The 26,329-nt window shown below is 38.1% G+C and overlaps 1 protein-coding gene across 2 annotated transcripts; it reads right to left on the reverse strand.

Moving 5' to 3' along the window:
- Nucleotides 1-428: 428 nt before the first annotated feature.
- On the reverse strand, nucleotides 429-26,157 carry SANBR (SANT and BTB domain regulator of CSR). 2 transcript variants are annotated; one of them, XM_074578523.1, is made up of 21 exons: nucleotides 25,845-26,157; nucleotides 21,352-21,517; nucleotides 19,317-19,503; nucleotides 16,780-16,873; nucleotides 15,563-15,801; nucleotides 14,642-14,700; nucleotides 13,667-13,827; nucleotides 12,697-12,783; nucleotides 12,471-12,581; nucleotides 10,330-10,453; nucleotides 9,991-10,143; nucleotides 9,611-9,756; nucleotides 9,131-9,230; nucleotides 8,056-8,088; nucleotides 6,365-6,464; nucleotides 5,252-5,346; nucleotides 5,113-5,141; nucleotides 4,934-5,007; nucleotides 3,794-3,882; nucleotides 3,356-3,447; nucleotides 429-2,452 (listed from the first exon to the last, which is right to left on the reverse strand). In XM_074578523.1, the coding sequence occupies exons 2-21, from the start codon at nucleotides 21,499-21,501 to the stop codon at nucleotides 2,416-2,418; spliced, it is 2,160 nt and encodes a 719-aa protein (XP_074434624.1). In that variant the 5' UTR covers nucleotides 21,502-21,517; nucleotides 25,845-26,157; the 3' UTR covers nucleotides 429-2,415. The 2 variants fall into 2 exon arrangements, with proteins under 2 accessions (XP_074434624.1, XP_074434625.1); XM_074578524.1 differs by lacking the exons at nucleotides 19,317-19,503; nucleotides 25,845-26,157 and having other exon boundaries at nucleotides 21,352-21,481.
- Nucleotides 26,158-26,329: the final 172 nt, after the last annotated feature.

A 26,329-nucleotide genomic window follows, 5' to 3' on the forward strand; every position in this document is an offset into this window, starting at 1 on the left:
GTGTACCAACTGCACATATACAGAACATCCATATGGCAGTTTCTACAAACAGATAATGGAAACTAATTCTATTCATAGATTTAACAGACTGTTTAAATGGTGTGATCAGCACAGTGGCAGTGGAAGGCAAAGTTGAACATGTTTTTAACACAGCTTAGTTTGATATTTTTGCATACTTGTGTCATTTGTAGGGCAGCTCACTCATGAACTTTTAATCCAGCTTCAAAACTCAATGCAGATAAAAATTCTTTTCTTGTAGATTTGGAGTAGCTCCATATTCAATCGTATCCTGTTCTTGACACATAAAAAGCCTGTACTATGATGCTGCAATTTAATCACAAATACACATGTGACTGAGACTATCAAACAGCATTTACGCACTTACTTAGTTCTTACAAGTGTCTATAAAAAAACCCCACACACTTCTTAAATCAATAACATTTATTTCCATTAAACCAAGACAAATTTTCAAAATTAATACAAGATAAAAATTCAAGCTGGTTGGCAAGGGGAAAAAAAGATAGACTGCATATCATGTATGTTATTTTTATATGCTCAAAAATATTTTTGAACAAAACAATACTGGCACGTAGAACTGGCACTTTCTCACAGAACAAAACCATCGGAATTTTCCCTTTTCTTCTAGTCAGTAGTTCTATGAAAACTAAACACATACATGCAGCCTGCAACTTCCATAGCAAAGTTTACCATGGGAATTTGGAACAATCCTCTAGCAGAAGTCACAAAATTGTAGCAAAACACTTACTTCTACTGCATTTTCATACACGGTGGACTTTATAATACTTCCTCGTTCAACAAACAACAAGCAGTCTTCCAGTGTTTACTGTAAGTGCTTAAAACTGCATTACTAATCGCAAACAGACCCGAGGCATTAATAAAGCCTTATTTATTTGATACAGATTAAAGCACTCCTGCAAAGTTACCACTCCTGCCCAAAATCAAAGCCATCGAAATCCACAGTTTTGCCTGTTGGTTTCATTGGCCTCCAAATTTGCTACAGCATCAGACAAAACACACAGTAGACAACATTCATTTTTAATTGTTTCAATAAAAGTGTTCCACCTTGAAAGCAGTCTTTTCAAGTATTGCTATCCTAGTTTTCTAAAGCCTATTGAAAATCCTCGAGAAACAAGACAAACAAAAAAAGCCTGAATGGAGAGAAGAGTGCATTTAAACAATGATCTCCCTCTCCTTACCCCACCCCACCCTCCTACCCAGGATCTTGCTGACTTAATTCCAAACTCACAATTTATTGTACAGCCGTGGTCTGGAATAAGCTTTCCCTGAGCGCGCTTTCTACCTGTTTCAAAAAGTCAGAACATGTTTACTTGAATTCAGCCATTATTATTGCCATTATTGCCATTTTCTTTGCTAATATGTGACATATTTTCTAGGCAAGTTATTTCGTTTTGGTAGCCCTGGATTTTACATGTAGACAAACTTGTATTCTATTGCTCCAAATACAGAACTTGAAAGTGCATCTGACTTCTAAACTGTTATGCAGGCAGGTTTCAGAAAGTAACTAGACCCAAAAGATGTACATGCACAATTCTTCATAATGATTCATCTCTGTTAATAGATGCAGAATTACAGCATATCTGCTCAGAAATTAAGTGGCACAGCATCATTAAGAGACAGAACTGCTTCGCACCCTAAGGTCTGGATATTAGAAGGGAACAAAATAGTGTATTGTGCAAGAGGAGTCAGATGTGGAATGGGAATGAGTATTGATTTCACACACAAGTAAAGCAAGTGTTTCACATGCAAGATGCAATACTGCACCATCGTGGCATTTATATAATCTTTGGAGGTCTAGTCTCTACCTGCTGCCCACCTTCACGCCAATGGGAGTTGTGTGATGTGCAGAAGGAAGCCTCAGAACTGCATTAATTAAGCTAGTCTAAGTCACAGGTATCATCACGGACTTTAAATGCAAATCCCCAGAAGACTGACCTAAAATGTACTATCAAATACTGCACAATATAAATACTCTAGGCGACTTGTGTTAACGCTGCTGACTGTATTCAGAATTCAGTAGTCTTGCTTTTTCCTTTTCAGTATTCTAGCATACTAAAAGGCATATTTATGTCTTCCCCCATAAATAAAGTTAGTCTGATAATTTAACTTTGTAGATTCATAAAATATTTTCTATGCAACTTAACATAATAGCCTAAAAAAAAGCAATTAAATTTAAGAAATCGTATATTTACAATTAAAATAAGTACAGACCTTATTGGATTTGCAATCATTTATCGCACAAAATAATTTACAAGGCTTAAAGTAATAAATAAGTCAACTGGAAAGCTTTCAGAGATGTGCATTCTCCATACGTCAGAGTGCAGTACAGTCTCAGGAAGCAGTAATATGTTCTGGCTAAAGTTTTTTCATGAGTCCTTATGTTGGACGGCCTTGACCAAAACGGGATTTTGACCTGGATTTAAGAACACATAAGAAAGATATGTACGTTATCACTGCTAGAATTTTAAATTGTCCAGCCAGCTCTCTAGCACAGTATTTGTTAGAAATTACTTTCATGTTAAAGTGTCTTCTGAGAGAAGGAAAGGGGTGGGGGGGCGGAAAATCTCACTCTCAAAATCTATCATTGAGAAAGTCACCTTTCTGCCAGGATATTTGTAACCAGAAACTACATATTCGTACAAAGGTACACAGCTAGAAGAACTGCGATGTCAAATATCTTCTTTTGAAATCACTAATTCTACAGAAAGAAAGTCATATGCATTTTTTTTTGACAGAAATAAGACCTGCGAGAAATTCCTCCGACAACTTATTTGAAGCTTCCAGCCCATCCCTTAAAATTTTGTCAGCAACTCCACTATAAACTTCAGCTCAAGGGGCTCACCTGCTGGCCAAATTATGACCAGTTCTATGCTCCACAACCGCACGCAGTGTGACAGCTTCTCAGTTCATTTTTGTTTTATGTATTTAAGGTGTAGACGACCAATATGCAGTAATGTAGGGTTTTGGTGTGGGGAGTTTTGGGTTTGTTTCTGGAAGGAGGCCAAAGAATAGGCTAAGGAATCTTGGCTAAAGCTCTTTCAGTTATCCATAATTTCACAGAAATTTATATTGGAGCAGCAGCCAAACTTCCAACACACAAGCTATAAAGCAGTTCTTCCAGCATGAGAACAAGAGTTCCATTCTCTTAGCTCTAGTTTAATTTGAAAAATGAAGCTTTCACATCATATATGGTTAACCTGCTGGAAGGGATGCATACGCAAAAAAGCGTATGAAACGAGGCAATTTTTTCTTTAAACAAAACCCACCACTCCCCCAAGTCCACATTCTGCTTTTTACTTATATTTTACTATCTTACCTGGCATTCTTCTCAGCGTTGTTTTGTCGTGCACTGGCCTGTGCTGAGGCCTTTATCTGAGCTTCAAGTCTAGAATAAATGCCTCCTGCATACTGGAATCCAGAAAAAAAAAAAAAAAAATAAAGTTTTGCCACTTAATCAGTGACTTTTCATAAAAATCACTAATATTCAACAAAACCTATGGCATACTTGGTTTCATTATCACAACCCAGTACTGAAACCTTTTAAACCCATCTTATTTTCCATGCCCAGATTTTAAAGGCAGCGAACTTTAAATATTATTTTAAACTATTTTCCCCCAAAAATCATGCTTGGAAGACTGATAAAATTCAGTTCTTTAGCTTCAGTATTGAACAGATGACATTGTCAGTTGTGTTATGTATTTTTGTTACCAAGGCTCACTTGGTAAACACTACATTGTGACAGGACAAATCTTACTTCTTTGCTGTCTTTCGACTTGACTCGATCAAGGTCTCCCAGTCTCATTTTTATTAAGTGCCCTGTAATCTCAGACATTCTTCTCTGATCTGTCAGAAATAAGAAAGAATATTTAGAACAGATGTTTCCCTTGCTACTTAATAGAAGAGAGAGAAGAATTAGATGCACACCTTAGTGATATTCTATTTGTAAAAGTAGCTTCCTTTTCAGCTTATATAAAAATCTCGAACAATCAAGACCCTAGATCCTGATGCATAATGTAGCTTCACCAGCGTTCTTGGCAGACACCAGAATCAGCCTGAGGCATTACACTGAGATCAAAATCTACAGGAATGGTTTTGAGGCAGAGGTTTTCAGACCAGCAAAAATGCACGAGAATCTCAGGAGAGATTAAAAAAAGGTGGAACAAACTAATATAATTCTGAACCTTTTTAGTCAGAAAGACTGGGAAAGAGAAGTGAATGTTTATCTCTGTTTATCTGCAGAGACAACAAACGGCATGGGGACGCAGGAAGAATTATTTCCATACTTATGTAGCCATCAGATGACACAACTATCATCTCTGTAGGTTATGTGCTGACATTCCAAATAAAGAACATAAAACACGCTAACATACACATCTAAACCTGTGTTTTTTCTTTTTCTCCAGCAAACTTGGAACTCCTCTCCAATATTTTCCCAATCCTGCCCATTTATTTTTCAATCTGTGTGCAAGACTACAATGTATAGTTTTATATGGTGGATTTTCTTTCCATTTTCCTACCACATACGTTTTTTTTCTCCTGTAGAATAGATGAGATTGCCTATAAATGCCGATCAAATCCCAACATTTCCAGGAGGAGTTCCTAGCTGTATGAATATTTTTGTACAGTTTGGAACCAGAGCCTGAGATTGCTGTATGGTTTGGATACAGCTGATTAGTAACGATTAGCCTAGTTGAAATCTGTTCTCTTCCAAATGAGAAGCAACTATAAAAAAAAAAATACCCACACCAAAAACCATTGCTATATCAGAGAATAAATTCCACCTAAAGGTTTCTAAGTAGCTATATTTTAAGAAAATTACCCATCTCTATATGAAAAAACAATTTTCTTTGCATAATATTAACTTTGTGAAAGCTAAACTCAGGTAAGAACAGACCGTCTTCTCTTTGAGCATCTTGGTTGAATCTTAGTGACCTGGAGGCATCCCATTTGTTCTGCTGCATACTCACGCTGGTTAGAAAAGAAAGATGCACACAAGGTCATCAGTAACAGTTTACAAAAAGGGATAAAGGGATATACTAGAATACATTCTCAAGGACTTTGAAAATTACTTACATGAATGGAGATGCATCTCGGGAACTTGACTATCAAAGAAAGAAAAACACATTATGTTTTAAGATTAAGTCCAAAACTTAAGGGAATTCCTCATTATTCAACCCAGCCAGAGAGGCTAGTTTCACAGCTCTGATTTTACCTTGTCAGATGGCTTCTCCTTTTTCTGGACACTAGGTGAAGAAACAACTTTCTTTGGGTGCTTGTAGGATTTCTTCAATTTCTCCTTTCTCCCAGCTAATTGAAGAAACATCATACCATCACAGATACTTGAATTTTCTCAGCTACAAAATAATTTTTTCTCCCCTATTCCTTTATAAACAGAGTAAATGAACAGGCTATTTCCCCTTTGTTAGTACTGCAGGCGGGCTAATACACACAGATTACTCACACACTTTTCTATGAGAAGTGTACAAGAACTCAAGTACATATTTAAAATGCAGAGTGGTTACACACAACTGCACAACTTTTCTGTTGCAAAATGAAAAGCAAGTGCACACACAAGCTACGTCTCTGACCATACTAATTCAGTCAACAAGCTCTGAGTGATATCAGACCAAACAAGTTTCAAGTCAAACGACAAAAATTTTAATTCAAGTTCCCCCCCCCGCCCCCAAACAAACAAACTGGTACACTCTAATCCCTCTGAGTCAAGACAAAAAGAATAAAGAACTGCCTCTGTTCAAATGACTTATTACTAGGGTGAAAAGGAGAAGCTGATTTTTAGCTTTCCATGTTCCCAAACTCCTTATATTTAAAAACAAACAAGGAAAAAAAAAAAAAAACCCAAAATCCTTTTAGATCATGTAGAGCTTATGTTCAATGCAGACACAATTCTAGCCACATTCATTTGTCATTCCACTATCTAACTGGAAGAATATTCGGGGGGGCGTGGGGTGGGGTGGGCAGGAATGGCATGCAAAAATATAGTCATGTAGCTACTGCCTTTTCTTCCAATGTTTATCTCTGCAAAACTTCATAAAAGTAATTTGATAGTCTTTCCTGCAAAATATGCCCTTGATCAACTTTGAGGACATCTCAGACATGAATAGTTGCAGCTTTCCTTATTTGCTAGTGATTTTTGATGGCACTGAGCAGTGAGGTAATTTGTACCTAAGCACAGAAAAACTAGAAATAAAATTTAAATGACATTTTGTTTAAAATGCCTAATGTTTAAAATTTGCTTACAGAAGAATTCTGCTGCCTTGAATCCCTATCTCTAATACCCAGAGCAGACAACCGTAGAGACTTGTACCTGGCTTCCTGCATACTTCTTCTTCATCCCCCACTTCATCTTCAGTGACCTCTGAGCCAGTGGTGTACTCCTCCTCTTCAGATAACAATGACTGCTGTTTCTAACCAAGAGGAGCAGAGTGTCACAGATTATAAGTGAGGCTTGATTCCTATTAAATAATACGTTAAATCTGTCCTGAAGTTGTTGTCTTCAAACCTAGCTCCATATATCTTAGTGACACAACTGTGCGCAGTTAGGTCCAAGAACATGATTCTCAAACGTAGAGAAAGTAATTTCAAAACTTTGCTTAGGATGCACCGATAAATATTTTTATTTACTTTTCTTTCAAGTGGTCAAGCATTGTAAGGGGTTGCCCAGAGAGGCTGGAGAATCTCCATCTTCAGAGATACTCAAAATTTGACTGGCTGTGACCCTGAGCAAAGCTGTATAGCTCTGAAGTTGAATCTAACTTTGAAGTTGGCCCTGCTTTCAGAGTGGGAGGAAATACATAAGATGACCACCAGAGATCCCTTCCAACCTGTATTATTGTATGTTTTAGTGTTTAATATCCAATGTATTGCTGGCTATACTATTTTCCTAACTAATAAGAAAATTTATGTTAGGGTAGCAAGTGTCTGAGCTAGCCCCATAATCATAGAATACAGGAAACTACAAGTTTACGGACGGTTCTGTTGAGGCTTGCTGCATCTTGCAAACTGCCTAAAATTGCTGAGATACTCAGTAATTAAATACCCCAAAGCACGCATATTGTGGCGCACTACAAATACACACAGATAACGTACACCAGAGCTATCTGCATTAATAATTTATTGCAAGTTAGTCTAGAATATCTGGTTGGCTTTTTTTTGTGAACTCACCTCAGTACCTAATTATTTTTTTTCCTTCTATCTCTTGCATATCACAATAAACTATGGGCTCCCAATACTGCAACAGATTAGGTTGCAGTGAATAGTTCCTAACTCATCAGCACAGAATAATGAAAATACTAAGGAATGTGATGTTTACGTTGTTTGAGACGTACATCTTTTGAAGTAAGTGATAATGACTGCTTAGTAATCCAGGAGAAATGATGAAGCTTAACACAGACTGCAAATTCAAAAAGTTTAGGAATCATGTTTTTGCAAGAACAGTCCTACTATGGGACACTAGAAACATCAGACTGCAACACAAATCCTCAAGAGCGACAGCGGGAAACTGCTGCTCTCCAGCATTTACATACAAAACCAGTAAATCATGTGACATCCTGTGCTACTGGAAGAATGACTCTCGATGCTCTGCATTTGGCTGGGCCCTCAACTCTGACAAAAGCCTTTTGCAGTGAAGCAGCAGCATAAAGAAGACATGAAGCATCTCAGACAAGCCAAACAGCTTCTGATTTTGAGGATTTACATCTCTGTCAGCCTCACGAACTATGAAGAACTGATGCATGCAGTCCTGGTCTATTGTTTGTTATAATTTATAAAAACATTGAAAAGGATTTCTTAATTTTTATTCAGGCCAAAGTAGTACTTCACACATAGCTTATGCTTTCTTGTGAAACTGTTGCTCTACTGCAACCCCCAAATTAAAGCAAAAGTAAGAAAATGCATTTTCCACCAAATTAATTAGAAAATAAGATAAAAATCAAAGCTAGTTCTCTGCCAGTGCACAGGAGCAAATATTTAAAACTATGAACAAAATATTTTACTAACCAGCTGTAAAGTCCAGTTCTTCAGAGAAAGAAACTGTAGTCACAGAAAGAGAGAGAAAGGCATACAAGTTAAAGAACTAATAATAATTAGAATTAAAAAAAAAGTGAGTGGAATTCTAAAAATAGGTGTCGTATGTTAGAGTAAAGCAATATATAAGTTTTGATGGAATGAGTAACCTCAAACAGATTGTGAACCAGTGACTATTTAAATGCAGTGAATTCAGAGTCATGTTTTAATGTGCCTAACCTTAGCACTAAAAATATTTACAGCTGATTTTAATCAAAAAAGCAGACCAGGACCGGGGTGGGGGGGCAGATATGTACCACATTGTTATGGTGTTGAAATTATTTATCACAGGAGAGCTTCTGACACTCTGTTTGTAATTCTCATTAAATCAGCAGCATTGTGCTACCATCAGGATTGTTCTGTTACCAAAAAATCCATGACTGGCGCAGAAATTTAAAAACTTATCTTTGCATGAAAGCTCTCTTTAAACCAGAGACAGTATTATAAACAGTCTCCTTAAACTTGCCTTAGAAAGTATCTCTGTTGACCTAACATACATCCATGGTAGCTCTGGAAAGTAAAACATTTCACCATCTTGGGGGGAAAAAACCAAACCAAACAAAAAAGTAAACCAACAACCCCCCCCCCAATCAAATCACAACCCAAGTCACTGTTCTTCATTTACAGACTTGCAAAAGTCACATGGACATACCCAGATAGATCAGCAGACAAAACAAAGGCAGTGATTATTTAAATATTTGCCATGTGATGTATAAAGTACAACTGGATACTTAAATATCATCAGTTTCAGAATGGGGTGGAAAGCACAGACATATGGAGAAATTCCTCTGATATATAGAAATATTTCCAGCAGACATTATAAAAGTTTTGCTTTTTCATCAACCAGATACTTTGTACTTATGCTAGCCTGTGCTATCCTGCAATGCTCAGCAGTGCAGTTCTTCCTCCAACAATGTATGGCTTTTGTTTTTATTAAAAGTTGTCTAAGTTACCCTTGTAAAAATACTCATTTATCAGAAAAAAGGGGAAAAAAACCATTAGCACTCACAGCATTGATTTCTCCAGTTTTGGGACCCCACGGCGTGTTTGGTTCTACAAGCACATCACATTCAATGCCTTTTTCATCACAGAGCCCAATACCGGAATCACTTAAAGAGAAAGATGTGAAATGAAAATAAATTTTTCTATTTCACATATTTAGAATCGGTCTTTCTCTACTCATCATGTGCCAAGAGAGAAGACATACCTCCAAGTTAGTTACATAATATTTTGATAACAATCCATTAAAATATAAAGATAGGAGTGAATGCTTATGGAGGATGATTGACTAAATGCCTGCTTGAAAGGCAGAAGGAAAAAATACTTGTTCTTCTCTTCCCAATTTCCAACTAAACAATCAAAAAAATAAGTTACCTTTAAAAAGTCCTATGTCCCAATTTAAAATGGGAAAAAAAAATTTAATGTAATGTACACACATGTTAAGTCTTGAAGGCTAAGTTGTTTTAGTAACACAATATGATGTTCTTACCTATTCTCATCCTTAGTGAAAGGAACAACAATAACATCTCTATGATGAAGCAGATCATTCAATATTTTAGTAGTTTGAGATGGCAAAGCATCCCCGTCTTCATTTCCTGAAGGTAAATCAACCACGTGATCCCTCACTTTGCAGCCCTGCCATACATATACACAAAAGATCAAATACTTGAGTTAACGGGAAGTACTGATTTCAGTAAGTACAATAACAAAAATTCAACTTTTGAACTCTTTTGTCTCAAGGTCCTAGCCCGCCTTGCAACGCCACAACGATTTACAATCCTTATTTTGGAAAAGATCCAATTTCATAACACATTGTTGTCCCCCCGCCATATGTTATGCTCTTTTAAAAGTGAGCTAGTATTGAAGTACCTTTGGGAGGGTTGTAGGATCAAATCGAAGTACTTTTTGGTTACAACAGGGATATACTCCTGTCCCAGTCGAGCCCAGAGCACTTGCTACACCTGGATAAAGAACTGGCTGCGAATGGTACTGGCAATGGGAAAATTCAGTACACAGGAAAGACTACATTAGAAGAAAAAGAGAGAGAGTGAGAGGAGAGATTACCTATGGAAGTCAAAATTTTGCGCTCTAAAGAACATATACCAAGCTTTATTGCCATATATTTTCCAAACTGCTTTAATCCTTGCCTCACCCCCAAAAGTCACCCACAACAAGCCACTTACATCAAACAACTGAAAATATACTAACTTGGTTACATCTTGAGCAGGTCAACCAATTGACGGTCCCCCAAAGACGCCAATAAACATCCCGCCAAGATTTCAATTCCTCATGAAGGCCAATTAAATACTCGTGAACTTCCCAGGTTTTGTCTCTGAAAAAGCAGAAGGTGAGGTTGCATACAGAGTCATAACTCCGTTTTGATCCTGCCACCAGAAAGGTGAGTGGGAGAAGGAGCAGAACAATTCATGCTCCACTGGTGAAAAGCCTACAGAAGAGTTTAGAACAGGAAGGATACAATGCGGGACAAGCATTATTAAATTCAGACCATGACAGAAGAGCCTATATTCTTCCACCACATCCTGAACTTACTAATAAAGAATTACAGCTTGATTCATCTGAAACTCCAGATAATGCAAATTTATAAGCTAAAATAAATATCAAGCCTTTTGGAAATCAGGAGAACTATAAAACAGAGGAAAACCCAATACACAGAGTTGAAGAAATCAAAATATGCACATGCAAACAAGTTCAGTCATATTGTAGTTCTTTGTCTTTAAAGTAGTAAGTTGTGCAACAAAAGCAAAGTACTGCCATTCTATTTTACTTATTTTAAAAGCCAACATAACATGTTTCTACGTAGCTGCAACGCGACAGCTATTGCTCAGTTAAGAATTTAAGTTTGAAAATACAAAACCATGCCTTTTTGATGAATCTGAAACTTTTGGTCTTAAAAATACAGACCTTGCTCCTTCTTAGTGATGACACACACCTCTTCAGAATTCAGAAGAGAATACAAAACCTGCCCTAGTGCATGCTGTCTTCAGAAAGAGCAGATTACTGTTTTCCCACAGTTTTAAGCCCTGTCCTGAAACATTTTTTATTATATATACACATCTAACCTAGACTAAGCGAGGAATACTTCCAACAGGAAGTTCGTTCTAGGCACCACTAAAGGAACAATAAATATAAACCTATTTTTAAATCATTAAAGATAGCTTGTATTAGTTCCTAAACCTAAACTCATTAGCAGCCAGCATTACTTTGCTTAAGGAATGGTAAATGGATTCTGAGTAGAAAAGTAGTCACAAATACCACAAGGCAAATAATTAGAACCTAAATAATCCTCTGAGTAACTTTAAAACCCTGTACATTTATATGCTAGGAATTGCGTAGCAGGTACATACAGTCAGCTTAAGTGAACTAATACAATTAATGAATTTTACGTGGCTAATCACCAATGATCCTAATAGGCCAGGACAGGGTTGCAAGGTGCCATTCTATTTTGACTGTTAGGCAGAACTTGATCCACACCTTGAAATTACTCATGGCAGGTAATACTAAATACATGTCACTTTGGGAAGTGGCCCTGAACTGTGTTTTGGTTGTTCTGAACTGAATAGATCTGATGAGAAAGGTCTCCTATTGCTAATTTCCCACTATCTTTTTTAAAGGGAGCATGTGGGGAAGGAGGGAGGGAACTGCAGCTGATCATGCACTGACCTTCATTAAGAAGAGAATCCAGCTGCTCACAAACATGGATCAAAGAGACAGAGTTGAATTAAACATTTGTGCCAAATTAATAAGGCTTACATACAGAACAGGTCCTGGAAGCTCCTCTGACAAATACGTTAGAACAGAAAAACAACTGGCAAAGTGTATATATAGTAGCCTTTAAGCAGGCTGAATATTTGATTTGACAGTATAAAGTCAGTCCAGAAAACAATCTTTAGCATTTCTCTGCTGGGGGAGTTGGATCTATCACTCCACAACAAACACTGCAGAAATGCAGCCTTTAATTTGTCATCAACTACATGTATCTTAAAACACTTCGATGAAAGAATTAGATGAGTATTTTCTATTTAAGGCAGTACCAGCCAAAATAGCTCTCCCAGTGATCATGGCTGTAGTGTTTCCATTTCCATCCAGCAGCAACACTGATGAATGAATTTCCAAAGTACAACCTCATAACTGCCCCTGTTCTATGGGGTTTTTTTTGCTAGGGAATATAATAAATTCAGATGTTTCATATTACTCTTCAAATATCTATGAATAGTATATACCTATATATCTTCATTTTGTAATGCGAGTATCTGGTAATTCCTAAACACATAGTATTTTTTAAAATCACACAGTTGAAGAAATATTTTTAGTATATATATTTTCACTACCTTATATGAACATAGACAATATTCCCATGTTGATCTATGTTGATTTTTCCTGGTACACAAGGAATTCTTCTTTCAGTTTCTTTAGTTAGCAGCTTTTTACATAAACAACACCTAGATATTTGGAAAAAAAAAAAAAAGAATTAAAAGGCAGTACTGGAGTAAGAGCAGGACTTTGAAACACAGGGACTGTCCTTGCGACTGAAGTAGTAATAGAAAAAGACCATACCTGTATAATGTTGCTGCATTTCCTCGAGAATCTGGATTTAGGTAGTCTGGATCAAACAGCCTCTCAATCTTCTTGCAGAAAAGTTTACTATTAATGACAGCAACACAGCTTGCCCATTAGAAAAAACTGAAAATTGTTTTATGTATAGTGAGACTAACAATTATATTTTGAAGATACTCAAAGTCACGGTATTTCTTTCAGAATCTAGTTTTTAATGTGATGTTCCTTTAAAATAATCTGTTTGGATAACTGGTTCCTGGCCTACTCAGCTCTTACTTCTACAAAGATGCGAGGAAAGAGATCCCTTAATTTTTTTCCTCTGTCCAACGTTCTTTGTTTGCCAAAATAAACTGAGAGTTTCTACCTTGATTAAAAGCCCTTCTATTAATGAATACTTTTTGCAAAATTACACTTAACTTTAATTGTAAAAGTTATAATGTCTTCATCCCTACTGATTAAAATACTTTCTTACTTTCACCTTGCTTGTTTGTCAGTCTGCCCTCCAATAATTGGCCCTTATCTTGATACTAACCAGGACTCCTGGTATATGGAATAGTATTCCACCAAAACTATTCAGCCTCCTAGACATCCTAAATTCTATGTCCAAACATCAGAGTTCACAAGATGCTGAACCCAAACCACTCTCTATGAAGCAGGGGCATGTCATCACATAAAAGGTTCCCTACCCTAATTCTGGCTTCCATGTGAGAATGGATGAATATTTTGTCTATGTCACACCCCTAGCACGGCATTTCCTTTTGCTTGTTTCCTATAAAAAGCTATTTCCTTTTGCCCATAATTTTAATATAAAATTGTGAAGCTACATCATGATACTTAGTGTTGAAGATACATTAGGGGAGAATATAAATTGTATATATACAATTGCAAACCCCAGTGTCTTAGCTATTCTGAAAAATGATCCAAAAGCTCGACACCACTTTGGTAGTATACTACAGGGAAAAAAAGTTACCTCTTAAATTTGTCCCTTTTGTCCTTCAACTCTTCCACTTCATTGTGTGTGAAAAGATCAGCAATGTGAGTGACAAGATTAGCATTGATACAATTCATGTTACACGGCGTGGCTACAATAGCGTTCATGTTTTTGTGACAATAATGAATACACTTTTCTACCTAGGAAAAATAGAAACATTAAAAATAATGTTAAGGAATTCTAGGCAAAGCTATCTCAAAAGACGTACTCACTGCTTTGAGTTGTTGTGTTTTTTTGTTTTGCCCCCCCCAAGTGTCTGGCATTTTGGAAAACTATTTCAGTTCAACTTAAAAATAAAAAACAAGTCTCAGATTTATCCAAAAGAGACTCTGAATTGATGTGATTCTGTGTTAGTTTATGTCCTCCTCCAAAAGGTTTTGACAGGCCAGAAAACAACTCCACAAATGTTTCATCTTCAACAAGCTGTGCCTTCCAATTGCTTGTAAAGAGAGAACCACGGTACTCATTATACGTAGTATTGTCTGGATCTCAACTTCAACAGCTATGTTTACTGGGTATTTAATTGTGGGTCACCCCAATGACAGAATTTTTGACAAACAAACAAGTCAGCAGATATTACTTATACAGAGCTGGAAAACCAGATCCTAAATTGCAGAAGCATCATTCACATAAAAAGGATAAAAAACAAAGGTATTCATTGATTTAATAATCTCTTTTAATAAAACCTATCAGAAGTCAGATACTGATGTTACTTAGATCGGTCACCAGAAGGCAAATCCATGATCCCACTATCACATTTATAAATAACTTACCCTGTAGGTTATCTTGCACTGAGGTTCTGCAAATATTAATTCCTGCACTGAATAAGAAAGGTGGTAAAATCTCAACATTTTCTCCTTGCGTCAGCTGTTTATGTAACAGCCAAAGCCTAACAAACAAGCTGTTAAACACACGTGCCCTTATGGCAGAGAATCTTTCTTTTTTAATACTTACTAATGAATCCATCTTCAAAAACTCAGAAGAAATAAGAATTGATATGACATTTGATGGTTCTAAAAGGCAATAAAAAAAAAAAGTTTTTTACATTAATTCTTTTGATAATTTCACATCACATTTCTCCTTCTGAATATTTAGTATCTGTTCTAAGTATTATTTTACCAATCAACCTGTCATTCAATCTTCCAATATGGAGAGCATTTCCCATCTTAAGAAACAAAGTTTTGATCTATCATTTAGGTGGCCAGAGTACAACTAAAACAAGCTGGAATTTATAAAAACTGGAAAAAGTGGCTTCACAGGGATACAATGACAAAACAGTTACACAAGATTAACTTCCCTGTGTAGCCACCATACCCAGCTGAGATTTTGCTTAACATAACCTTTGCACTGCAAACTATAATTCTAATCTCTCGGTTTGATTACATTTTTTAAATATGGCAACCAAGGCTCATAAAAATATTAAAAACTTGCCTCAAATTCATACAGGCAAAAGTTCTTCTACCATGGTATCAGACTGCATTGAAATTTTAGAAAATACTGTTGTTGTACAGATGGGGAGCGGAGGGGAAACAAAACAAAACCCAACTATCATCAGTGTTTTAAAACTGCCACTCTTCTTACTAAGAGGAGGTCTGAGGAATCTTAATTAAAAGCACCAGATCCCAAAACACATTAGAACTTTTTCACAGCTTCAACTATCAGGATGTTTCCTCAAAACTGTCAATGTTGACAAATCGGAGACATCTGTTACAATGACCAGAGGATATCTGTTGCAACACTTTTCTAACAAATGACAAGCTTCAGTGCAACAGTCAGAAACAAAGAGACCGGGCTGTTCTGCATCAAAAACATTAATCTTCCCTTAGTACAGCACATAATGAACCTATAACAATGATTTACACACTTTTCTTTTACCTAAAGTGGGCATTTCATTAGCTTCAGAATCTTTGGTGTTCCTTTTAACATATCTTATCAACCAGTCAAAGATGTGAACGTCGCAGTGCACCGAAATGTCCACCTCTTCCCAGCGCTGGGCATCCACTGACAGATATTCAGCAAAGTATTTCATTTCTGAAATCAAAAGGTCTCGAGGACACACAAAATCTTCTTTGAGGTTTTTTGCTTCATCGCACACATGGATCACCATATTTGGCCTCAAAAAAGAAAACATGCCACAAACCAAATTAAGAACCATACGCCAATTAGGCCGCTGAAACCGATCAACAAAGATCTCATTGCCAAATCTGGATCACACTTTGCAATGTTGATGTCACTGACAGGTTTTTATTAACAGAAAGAAAATAAATTTCAGTTATTAACTATTCATACAAAATATTAATAGAAACTATTGTCAGATAGCATTGTCAGGTGAAGAGCACAAATGCATATCCTCTGACAATGCATATCCTCTGACAATTAAATCAGCGTGATTTAATTGTTAAGTTAAGGGACTGGAGAAAGAAAATTTCTAGCAGATATATATGCCTAAGTTACTGAGGCACCAAGGACAATAACAACATACAATAGCAATTTTCATCTGTGGAAATTAAAATCATTTCATTGTATATTAAAACATCTGTTTCTTCAGAAAAGGTCAAAGCTAGAATCAGTAAATGCTGTCTCTACAGAAAGATGGCTACTGTTAGGTTTCCAACAAACACCTTATTCTACGTGTACTTGTACAGCATGGAAAACAGGGATGTGATAGTGTGATAAACAGGGACGTCTGTGGCTACTTGAATTCGTAGTAGAATTTTTCATTTGCATTTTTCATTTATGGCTTTCTTTTCCCCGCTTTTAGATAGGACAAATCTATGTTCACAGAACATTTTTTTTTAATTAAAATGTTATTGAGCATCAGTCTTGTTTCTTTCCTTTTTAAAATCAGGTTACGTTTCCCATTCTCACCACAGCAATGATCCATCACTCTGTCACTATGGACAGATTTATAAATAAGCTAGTCTTATTGCACGTAAGAAATTCTCAAACCAAAGTATTCTGTAGCAATGTAAGTCTTCAAAATTTCGGATGTTCCCAGCTGTTTTCTTTGTGATAGTAGAAAAGTAAGAGCAATTTAGACATCTGTCAGTTCTATAATCTCCTAGATAGCAAACACACAAAGATCTTCTTACCCCTGGCTTTCGTCAGTGCTTTCTCCAACTTTATGCACAGGACCTTTCTCAGATTCTGAAGAACAATTCCTTGTGGAGGTTGTGCTGGACCTTCCTTAAATGTAAGGAAAAAAGGCTGCATTAGAACAAAAATGCCTGACCTTTTGCTCTTCAGCATCTTGGAAACACATACTTGGAAGTACAGCTCTCACGGTGGAGCAACATTACAGAACTAGCAAGAAATCTGTGCTAACATAAGGGCTACTAGATAATCCAAATTCCTGCTCCAAATGCCACGCACTGGAAAATCAGACCAGCAACGTTGCTGGGTTGCCCAAACACTTGGCTGCAAACCCAGATTGGTCCTGTCTTCATAGAAAGCAGTAAGATTCACGCAGAGTCTTCAGCATTTCCTTCTGGGAATGCAATACATTCCTTTAGCTCTTCTTGTCTGCTTTTGTGGGATGTGGGTCTTAAGACTGTCTCATCAAAACTTCTGTTTTCGGGAAGCTTTGCTGCCATGATATAACAACTTGAGACTAACTCTGCTTCTTATCCATAATTCATTAGCTTTGTCTCTTAAGATGCATTTTTGCTAACTTTCTCAAATACATGGCTTAAAGCATCAGATTATATAAAACAATGCTCAAAGAAAGCAAACGATGAAATGTGCCTGGTCCTAGAACTACATCATAAAGCTTATTCCAGGAAGAAAGGATGAATAGGTTCTCTTCATAAATGCACTACGTGCAGTGGAACCTGGACACAAAACGCAGTGAAGTCCAGTCACCAATTCCAGCGAGTTCTGCGTCAAGGATTAAGACAAGCCCAGCATTCAGCCATCAAATAACTTTCCTGACTATGATGAATGGATCGCTGCAATGTGAAACTTCAATCGTCTTGCCTCTAAGTCGGAAAGATCTTACCTTTTTTAAATAACAGAAGGGCACTTATTTGTCTTCCACTGATGAAAACCCATACGGTCATGATTTTCCATGATTACTCCCTGACATAATATGCATTCAGAGGGACTTTGCAGTAGTTTGCCTTATAATTAGCAAATAATAAATGAGCTTTTGTAACTCAGCCAAAACCAGAATCCAGCTCAAAATGAATTTGGTCTGATTGCTTTTTCTTGCTGTTACTCATGTCTACAAACAAATTCAACCAGGCCCAAAATTCTCGATCCTAACAATAAGCAGATGTGAATAAATCCACTAGGAAGTAATTAATTAAACAAAACCCATTTATAAATAGGCTTTTCTCAAATCCCCAACTCTGAAATACAGAAGTATCTCACAAATATTAAGAAGGTGAGTTCACTTAAGCCTGTGAGAAAAAGATTAATTATCCTAGTTTCATATCAACAGATTACATAATAAAGAGAAAATGATTTAGCCAAAGTCGCAAAGGAAACAGAGAAAAATCTCAGGCTAGGATCTTGTAGTAGGAAACATTAGGATACTTAACTGCATTAATACTTATTACATGTATTACATTGTTAAAAAGAAAACATGCACTAATTGCCTAAAGACTTCTATAAGCAGAGTTAGTTTGTTAACTGCCTACTGGGAAGCTACTAATCTTCTAAGTAGCCACCTGTGGGTACAAGAAGCTTTTATTCCACATCATGCATGTAACAAGTACATAATTGAAAGCTGATTGGAAGCATTTTCAGTCTAGACACTCCATATACAGTTTTCAAATATCATCTCTTGATTACAGTTATTAAAAACATTTTATTCGTTCTCCAGCAAAGGTCAAACAGCTGTTTTTCTTTTACAGAGAAAGCTGCAGCACTGTGAAGGACATCATCACAGAGAACATTTTGTTTAAACACTGCACTGCCTGCTTTATTTTTAACACAGAAATTGTTTACTCGTTACTGGAGCAAATTTCTCATGCAACACATTTACCAAGCCCTACAAGGTGCTGAAAACATCTCAGCCTACAATGAAAATCAGAGAATGACTATCGCACAGTTAATTACAACTTCTTACAGGAGAAGTACTTAAGGAGATGTTAACAACATTTAATTGTGCTGTGATTGAAATACAACTATTAGGACTGGTCCTCTTCTGCCAAATTATTACTGGGATGCAGCATGGCTAACACAGGGCTTTTTGCTGGGAAAGAAGGGTCTGATCTCAAGGGATCACCTTCTCAACTTTCTGCAGCTTTTCTACACAAAACTTGCTAATCATTTTAATAACACAGATTAACGTGATTGAAAATGGCTGCAGGTTGAACAGTACAACACCAGGGATACAAAACAGGAAAGTAATTTTCTCTCCCCACCAAAAATCCTAAACAGAGGATTTAGCATCAGGATTTATACCTTTTGGAAGGACAAGCTATTAAAAATACCCAAACAAACATCGATTCTTAATCTAAACTAACTGAAAGCGACTTCATGTATACATCATATTTATACTCAACTTTCTTTTTCAAAGATAAACAAGTACTATTCCCAGGTCGCCTTACCACTCAGGACAGGAAAGCATGCACATGCTGATTACAATCAAAGCCAATATATTTCAGAATAACTAAAAACATACCAGTTATAGTAATGGAATCCTGCCCAATAGCAGGCTCCTGAAACTCTGTCTGCGTATCGAGCAAGGAAGATTTGATGTACGTAGCTAAAGTTTCCACAGGACTCGCACCAGCAGCCATCAGGGGATTATACTGGTTGTCAACAGGTGAACTTCCACTGCTTTTTAGTTCATCAAACCTTTTTGCACACTGTCATAAGATTAAATGATAGGACAATGAAGCAGCAGCTTTCAGTACCTTGTTAATAACTATAATTTGAGACTGATACTGTATTTTGTCTTTTGCATGTGAACAGTTATGATATTAAACTTACAATGCTTCCTATTTAGCTAGTGGTATCAGGAAAGTACATAAATATACAGTAAAATAAGTAAGATTTACCATAATTAAATACTCTAACAGAAAGAGAAAAACAAGATGGAACCTATTTCAACCTTTATTTCCTTAAACCCTGTGATTTTAAGCCTGATCTTCAAAAGGGAAAGTTATGGGGAGAGTTTAAATTCTCTTTTTGTAACTAGTTCTTTTACCATAAACATTGTCAAATGTTATTAAAAGTAGCTATGGTAATTGGTTCATAATTATTATTCTTTTACTTTATGATTTCCGTTCCATGTTTTGACGAACTAGAAAGTCTTTCCATTTTGTAAATTTGTACTGATACAATGACAACTACAGGTTTGGTTCAGCAGAATCCTACACACAAGTAATTCACAGGTACAAGTAAATCTACTTAATTCTACAGGTGATTCTCCTGTGACACAGCTCATCAGGCTCCATTCAAGCAGCTGTTTTTAATTATTTTCAATTGAGCTAACTGACATTGCTGTGTGCCACCTGCCCCTTTGGGAGAGATGCACACAGTGAGATCCTTCTGATATTAATGTAGTGTCTCAAATTTGTAAGGATGCCAGTCTACTACATACCACAGACACATAAAAGCACAGGTATACATTTACTTAATTGCTTTAAACAGGGACTCCACATATTTGAGACACTTTGTTCTTTTAAAACACAGTAACCAGACATGTACTAATCAATCATGTTATCTCAATTGAGGAGAGAGCTCACTGATACTTTTATAATTCTTTGCTTAATGTGCATTGTACTGTCTGCAAATTGAACGGTAAACAGCAGAGACCTCCCCCAAGCAGTTTGCCAAGCACTTGAAGGCAGTAACATTCCACATAAGCTCCTACACCCAATCATTCACTTTTAATGTTCTAAATACAAGGTTACAGTGATGCCCAATAGCAATGCTATAAATGTGAGCTGACACATTTGATTAAGTTTGCAAGAAAATAAAGACAGTTGGCTTGTTTTTTTTCCAGCTTTGCTGAATCACAAGGGCAAAAGACATTTTCCTCTTTTAGCTTACTTCCCCTCAGAAACGAAAAAAACCCCAAAAATTATTAAAAAAAAAAAAAAAAGTAGGCATTTCACCAGAAAATTCAGCAATCCAGAAAGATTTAGTATATAGAGAGAGGTACTAGATTCTTCCAACTCTATTCCAACCAAAGAAAGAAAAATCTACATCTTGTAGGACCAAGCAAGAGGCAACAACACTCTTAACTACCTAATGGAGATCTGTAACTCATACTTCCTTAGAATTGTAATGACAAGTATCGAAAGTTATCAGGTTTGCTAGTAAGTATACTACAATCTACATGAGGTTAGCGGGTACTGCCATCCTTTCCATTAAAATCTTAGCTATGTAATTTGAAATATATTAGCACAACTACCTTTTTTTTTATTTCACTTTAATTTTTACTTTCCAGTAATTTTTGTTCTTATTCTGTATCAGTTCTACTGAAATAAAACACAGAATGTATTTCTTAATTTCAACATTCAGGTTTCATAGAAATAATTTTTTTTTCAATCTACTTCTCATGTAACGTTTTCAATTCTTTAGGTATAAATTACTTCAGAAAAAAAACCACATTCCTTGAACTTCAATTTCCCTCCCTCCCCCAAAGATGTTTTCTTCTTCATGAAGTACTGCTTAAAGTATACAAAATCTTTTATTAGTAAATTCACCTCTTTAGATGTATATCCTGGAACCAGCCTTGCCACACTGTCCCAGTTGATAGGCTGAGGAACACCAATTAGGGAACACAGGATCATATCCAAAACCATTTGATTGTTGTCATATGGGAAGTTATTATTTTCTGAAAATCCACGACTCATCTTTGGCTACTTAAGCCTAGAAGAGAAAATGTTATTAGCAAGTCTTACTGCAAGGTTTGCTAAAGCTTGATCTAGGTTAACAGCAGCACTCTGTAAGTTACTATGGGAAATGTTTACCACAACATTACAGTCGAGTACTAAGGTTTTATTTGACAAAACTTATGTATTCATATCTGCATCCTCAAAAACCTAGGGGGAGAAGCAGATGTGCAAAACACACCAAACCCAACCAACAGCAGCAGGCACTACCCACCATTCCTTTGAGTTGTCTGATTCCAGCGGGGATTCCCACCACTGAACCCTCCAATGCAAAAAAAGGCCTCCCACAGTCTCAGAATAAACAGCCTAAGCTACAGAGGGACATTTTAATTTAAATTTACTTACATTCAAATACACTCGTCTCTTGCCCCAAACTTTCCACTGCTTACCTTTGGTCTCCTTCTGCTCTGCCAATTTGTTTTGTGCACCTGACTTCCATTATGTAGGAGCCAACTGAGGGCACCCAGCTAAGGGCAATCAATAATTCTCTGTAGCCAGGAAACACAACACCTGGATGTCTTTCATCTCTCATCCTGAAGACCTGACTTTTGAGTTTTCCTAAGGCATTCATAACTCCCAATTAGCTAGGGTTTGCGTGGCAAGGTTTTGGTAGCTGGGAAGCTGCAGGAGTGGCTTCTGTGAGAAGCTGCTGGAAACCTTCCCCACGTCCAACAGGGCCAATGTCAGCTGGCTCCAAGATGGACCCAGCACTGGCCAAGGCTGAGCGCATCACCAACGGTGGTAGCGCATCTGGGATAACATATTTAAGAAAGGGGAAAAAAGAAACCCTGCACAATTGCAGCTGGAGAGAGGAGTGAGATGTGAGAGCAACAACCCTGCAGATACCAAGGTTAGTGAAGAAGGAGGGGATGGAGGTACTCCAGGAGCAGAGATTCCCCTGCAGCCCATGATTGAGACCTGCGTGAATGCTCTTTTTCATGCAGGACCCCATGCCAGAGAAGGTGGATTCCCGAAGGAGGCTGTGACCCTTGTGGGAAGCCCACCCTGGAGAAGGCTCCTGGCAGGAACCTGTGGTCCCATGGAGAGAGGAGCCCAAGCTGGAGCAGATTTGCTGGCAGGACTGGTTACCCCATGGGGGACCCATGCTGGAGCAGTCTGTTCCTGAAGGACAGAACCCCGTGGAAGAGACCCACGCTGGAGCAGTTTGTGAAGAACTGTAGCCCGTGGGAAGGACTCATGTTGGAGAAGTTTGTGGAGGACTGTCTCCTGTGGAAGGGACCCCACGCTGGAGCAGGGGAAAAGTGTGAGGAGTCCTCCCCCCGAGGAGGAAGGAAGTAGAGACAACGTGTGATGAACTGACCACAACCCCCATTCTTCATCCCCCTGTGCCATTCAGGAGGAGGAGGTAGAAAAATCAGGAGTGAAGTTGAGCCCAGGAAGAAGGGAGGGGTGGGGGGAAGGTGTTTTAAGATTTAGCTTTTATTTCTCGTTATCCTCCTCTGATTTGATTGTTAATAAATTAAATTAAATTCATTTTCTCCAAGTCGAGTCTGGTTTGCCCGTGATGGTAACTGGTGAATGATCTGTCCCTGTCCTTATCTCGACCCACAAGTCTTATTATATTTTTCTCTCCCTGGTCCAGCTGAGGAGGGGGAGTGATAGAGCAGCTTTAGTGGGCATCTGGTGTCCAGCCAGGGTCAACCCACCACAAATTATCAGGCCAAGAAACCTTGTTCCTTCAGCTTCAAGTTGAACACCAGAGCAAAGCATGTAAGGACAGCAGTGAATATTTCAAAAACGCAGTTCACCTAATTTCCGAAAAGCATTATATTTAGGGTGTTTTTTTTTCTTTTTGTAAATGAATTTTATGTATAGCACCAGGAAACACAATAAAAGTTCAAAGCACTGTTTTAGCATATGCTGGGATAAAACTGCAGGCATTAATCAATCATTTCATATTCAAGTAATGCACAGCCAAAGAGCTTAGTAAGGATTCATATTTGGAAAGCACTTTGGACCTTTTCCAAAGTACCTTAAACGGATCATATAAATAACAAAACCCAAAAGTCACATACAGAATTTTGACTGACAAAACAAAAATTATAGAGAATTTCAGGGAAAATACACTTAGATGACAGATGATAACTTATTACTAAAAGTATACTTCACAGAGATGTTTCTTTCGCCTTGCCCTCTTGCTGTGTAGCTGAAAGAAAAGATGCTGAAAATATACAAAATAGCACTGATTTTGTTTCAGACTCTAGAAGCTATTCCAGCCCTTTTTTTTTGCTTTGTTTTGTTGGTAGAAACCGAAATCACAATAGCAGGCAACTGTAAGCTTTCAACCTCTCAAAAGAGCAGCTGAATGAAACCATCAGAAAGAAAAAAGCCCAGAACCCACCAACATAACTCTTAGGTTTCATATATTCATGAGTTTTAATAAAATAAAATACAGAGCCACAAACACAACAGAGAAAACAAGTCCAATAGGAAAAAATCATAGCATTTTAGCAGTTCTATCTAAATTAAATCTATTGCAAAGCATGCCAAATAACCAGTTTTAAAGGACAAAGGTCCTTCACAGACAATATGAGCCCAAGTTTTCCAATTAAGATAGATACCAGTAAAGGTAAAGGTAGTGCAGCCCCTTCAGTCATTGAGTACTTCGCCTTCATCCTCATAGTACTATCAAGTGGTGTCACTGTGGTGATTCCATGGTGGAGACTTCTCACCTTCAGTGCACAGACAGATGTCAGTACCAATTATATTTAAGCCACTGAGCATCTACCATTTCTGCTGTTATGAAAAGAAATAACCGGGCCAGAGCAGGTCAGCACCAGTGACAAACCTGAGCGGTTATAAAATACGAAGCCGACTTCTTGTGCTACCTTGTTAGCATGTAGCAGATGGTTTAAAAATATGTTTGAATGAGATAAGTAAATGATTATTAGAATATTAGAGGATTATTAGAATCTTCTGGTCTTGAGCCATAAAATATGCTTAATGAAAGTAAAATTACAAGCGATGTCAATGTTCCATAAATCACCCTTTTAAGGACTAGTTCTATGATATGATTATGCTGGGTAATCAAAGAAAGAAAGAAAGAAAAGCAGTTATTTTGCAATAGTTAGAGTCTATAATTTAAAGGGAAAAATACAGTGTGCTTTGAGCACTTCACTGGTAACAAGTTTATGTACACATCAGCACTGTGGAACATGAAGCAACCTGACCACGAAGGGATGACAGGTATTCTAAAACGTAATGACATGTTCAAAAGGGATGAAGCCTTTGTCTCTCAAATATTATTTTTTTAATCCACTTATTCTGTATGTTAAAATGCAGTTTTATATATGCTTATTACTGCAAAGATAAATGAAGCAGCATACTTCGTTACAAGAATACAGAAGTTAAGTTTTTTTATTTCTATTCTGGAAAGAGCATGGGACTCCTCTTTGTGGCTTTATACGTGAAATTTAACATTTGCCTTTCGTCCTTTAGGAAATCCTGTCAGCATAGTTAAAGACACACACAAGATTCTGACTCATGCAAGAGTGGTGCACTCCGTAAGAGCAACATAAGCCTGTGGTAAAGCATATTGTTAAGAGAGAACAGGCAACTTCCACAAATCTCTCCAGTTTGTTACTGCAATTAAAGCTCAAGTTAACCCCTTCCTCAACTATGGAAATAAGAGAAAAAAAGTTGCAGAATTGTTCAATTCTGAACAACTCATTTGATACCCACAATATAGAAAGATATGTGACAATAGGAATTGTTTATTAATACTTAGAATTCTAAATTAAGTGGTGTAAAAGATTCCCAACACTTTGATATTTCATAAAACTGATATGATTTAAATAGTTAATTCGTTATGCAGGAAGCTGGTTTACATTACAGAAACGCACCACCTCATTCAAGACTGATTTATTATTATTTTTTTTTTATTTAAAGCAAAGAATCGACCTAAACCAGAATTACTATCCCCTCGCACGTGCATAACCTGCGGGAAGGTGAAGATGGTGGGATGGGCGTGGGGTTTCATGCTGAACCCTAAATGCCATAAAGTGATGGTGCGGGGGGGTGGCGGGGGGGGGGGGCAGGGGAAACAGCAACTTTGATTGCAGTTTGCCCACATACTAGTCAAACAGAAATTAAGATAAGGTAGTTCAATAAAAAAACCAAACAAATAAACCACACTGATCCCAGTTTTTGAGGCAAAATCCTCGCGCAATAAGGCGGGGGTGGACCTCCGCCCGCCAGCCGGCTCCTCTGCGAGAGAGAAGCCCCCCTCGGCTGCCGGCCCCCTCAGAGGCGCGGAGGGAAGGGGAACCCAGGGCAGGGGTTACCTGGCGGGCTCCCAGGCGAGGGGTCTGCGGGACGGGCAGCGGCTCCTCCTCGAGCCGCAACGGCCGCTGGAGCGGACAGCGGGGACGGCGGCGCCGCTCCCCTGAGGGGACGAGCGCCGCGCCGGGAGCCGGGCGGAGCGGAGCCGAGCCCGGAGCGGCCGCTCCCTCTCAGGAGCTCGGCAGAGCCGACCCGGGGCTCCCCGACACGGCGGGACACGCCGGCCGCCCCTTCCCGTCCCCTCCCCGCCTCAGCTGCCGCGCCCGAAGCGCGGGAGACGGGCGCCCTCACACACGGCCCCACCCTCTCAGGGAGGGAGGGCGAGCGCCGCGAGGGAGGGGAAGGGGGCGCGGCGGCCGCCAATCGGCGCCTGGCGGGCGATGAGACACCGCCCCCTCCCGCCGGGGAGAGCCAATACGATGGGGAGAAGTGGGGGGGGGGATGCGGCCGCGCGGGCAGTGCGGGAGCCCCGCCGGCGGCCCCGCCT

This window comes from Larus michahellis, chromosome 3, assembly GCF_964199755.1.
Source record: "Larus michahellis chromosome 3, bLarMic1.1, whole genome shotgun sequence".
NCBI classification, from domain to species: domain Eukaryota; kingdom Metazoa; phylum Chordata; class Aves; order Charadriiformes; family Laridae; genus Larus; species Larus michahellis.

Bases quoted from the DNA above. Each gene is read 5' to 3' on its own strand.
- SANBR (XM_074578523.1), bottom strand. From the start codon at position 21,501: ATGAGTCGTGGATTTTCAGAAAATAATAACTTCCCATATGACAACAAT. The intron at 12,582-12,696 runs GTATGGTCTTTT...CCAAATATCTAG, and splicing joins AATGCAGCAACATTATACAG to GTGTTGTTTATGTAAAAAGC. The intron at 8,089-9,130 runs GTGAGTGCTAAT...CTGTGACTACAG, and splicing joins AAACTGGAGAAATCAATGCT to TTTCTTTCTCTGAAGAACTG.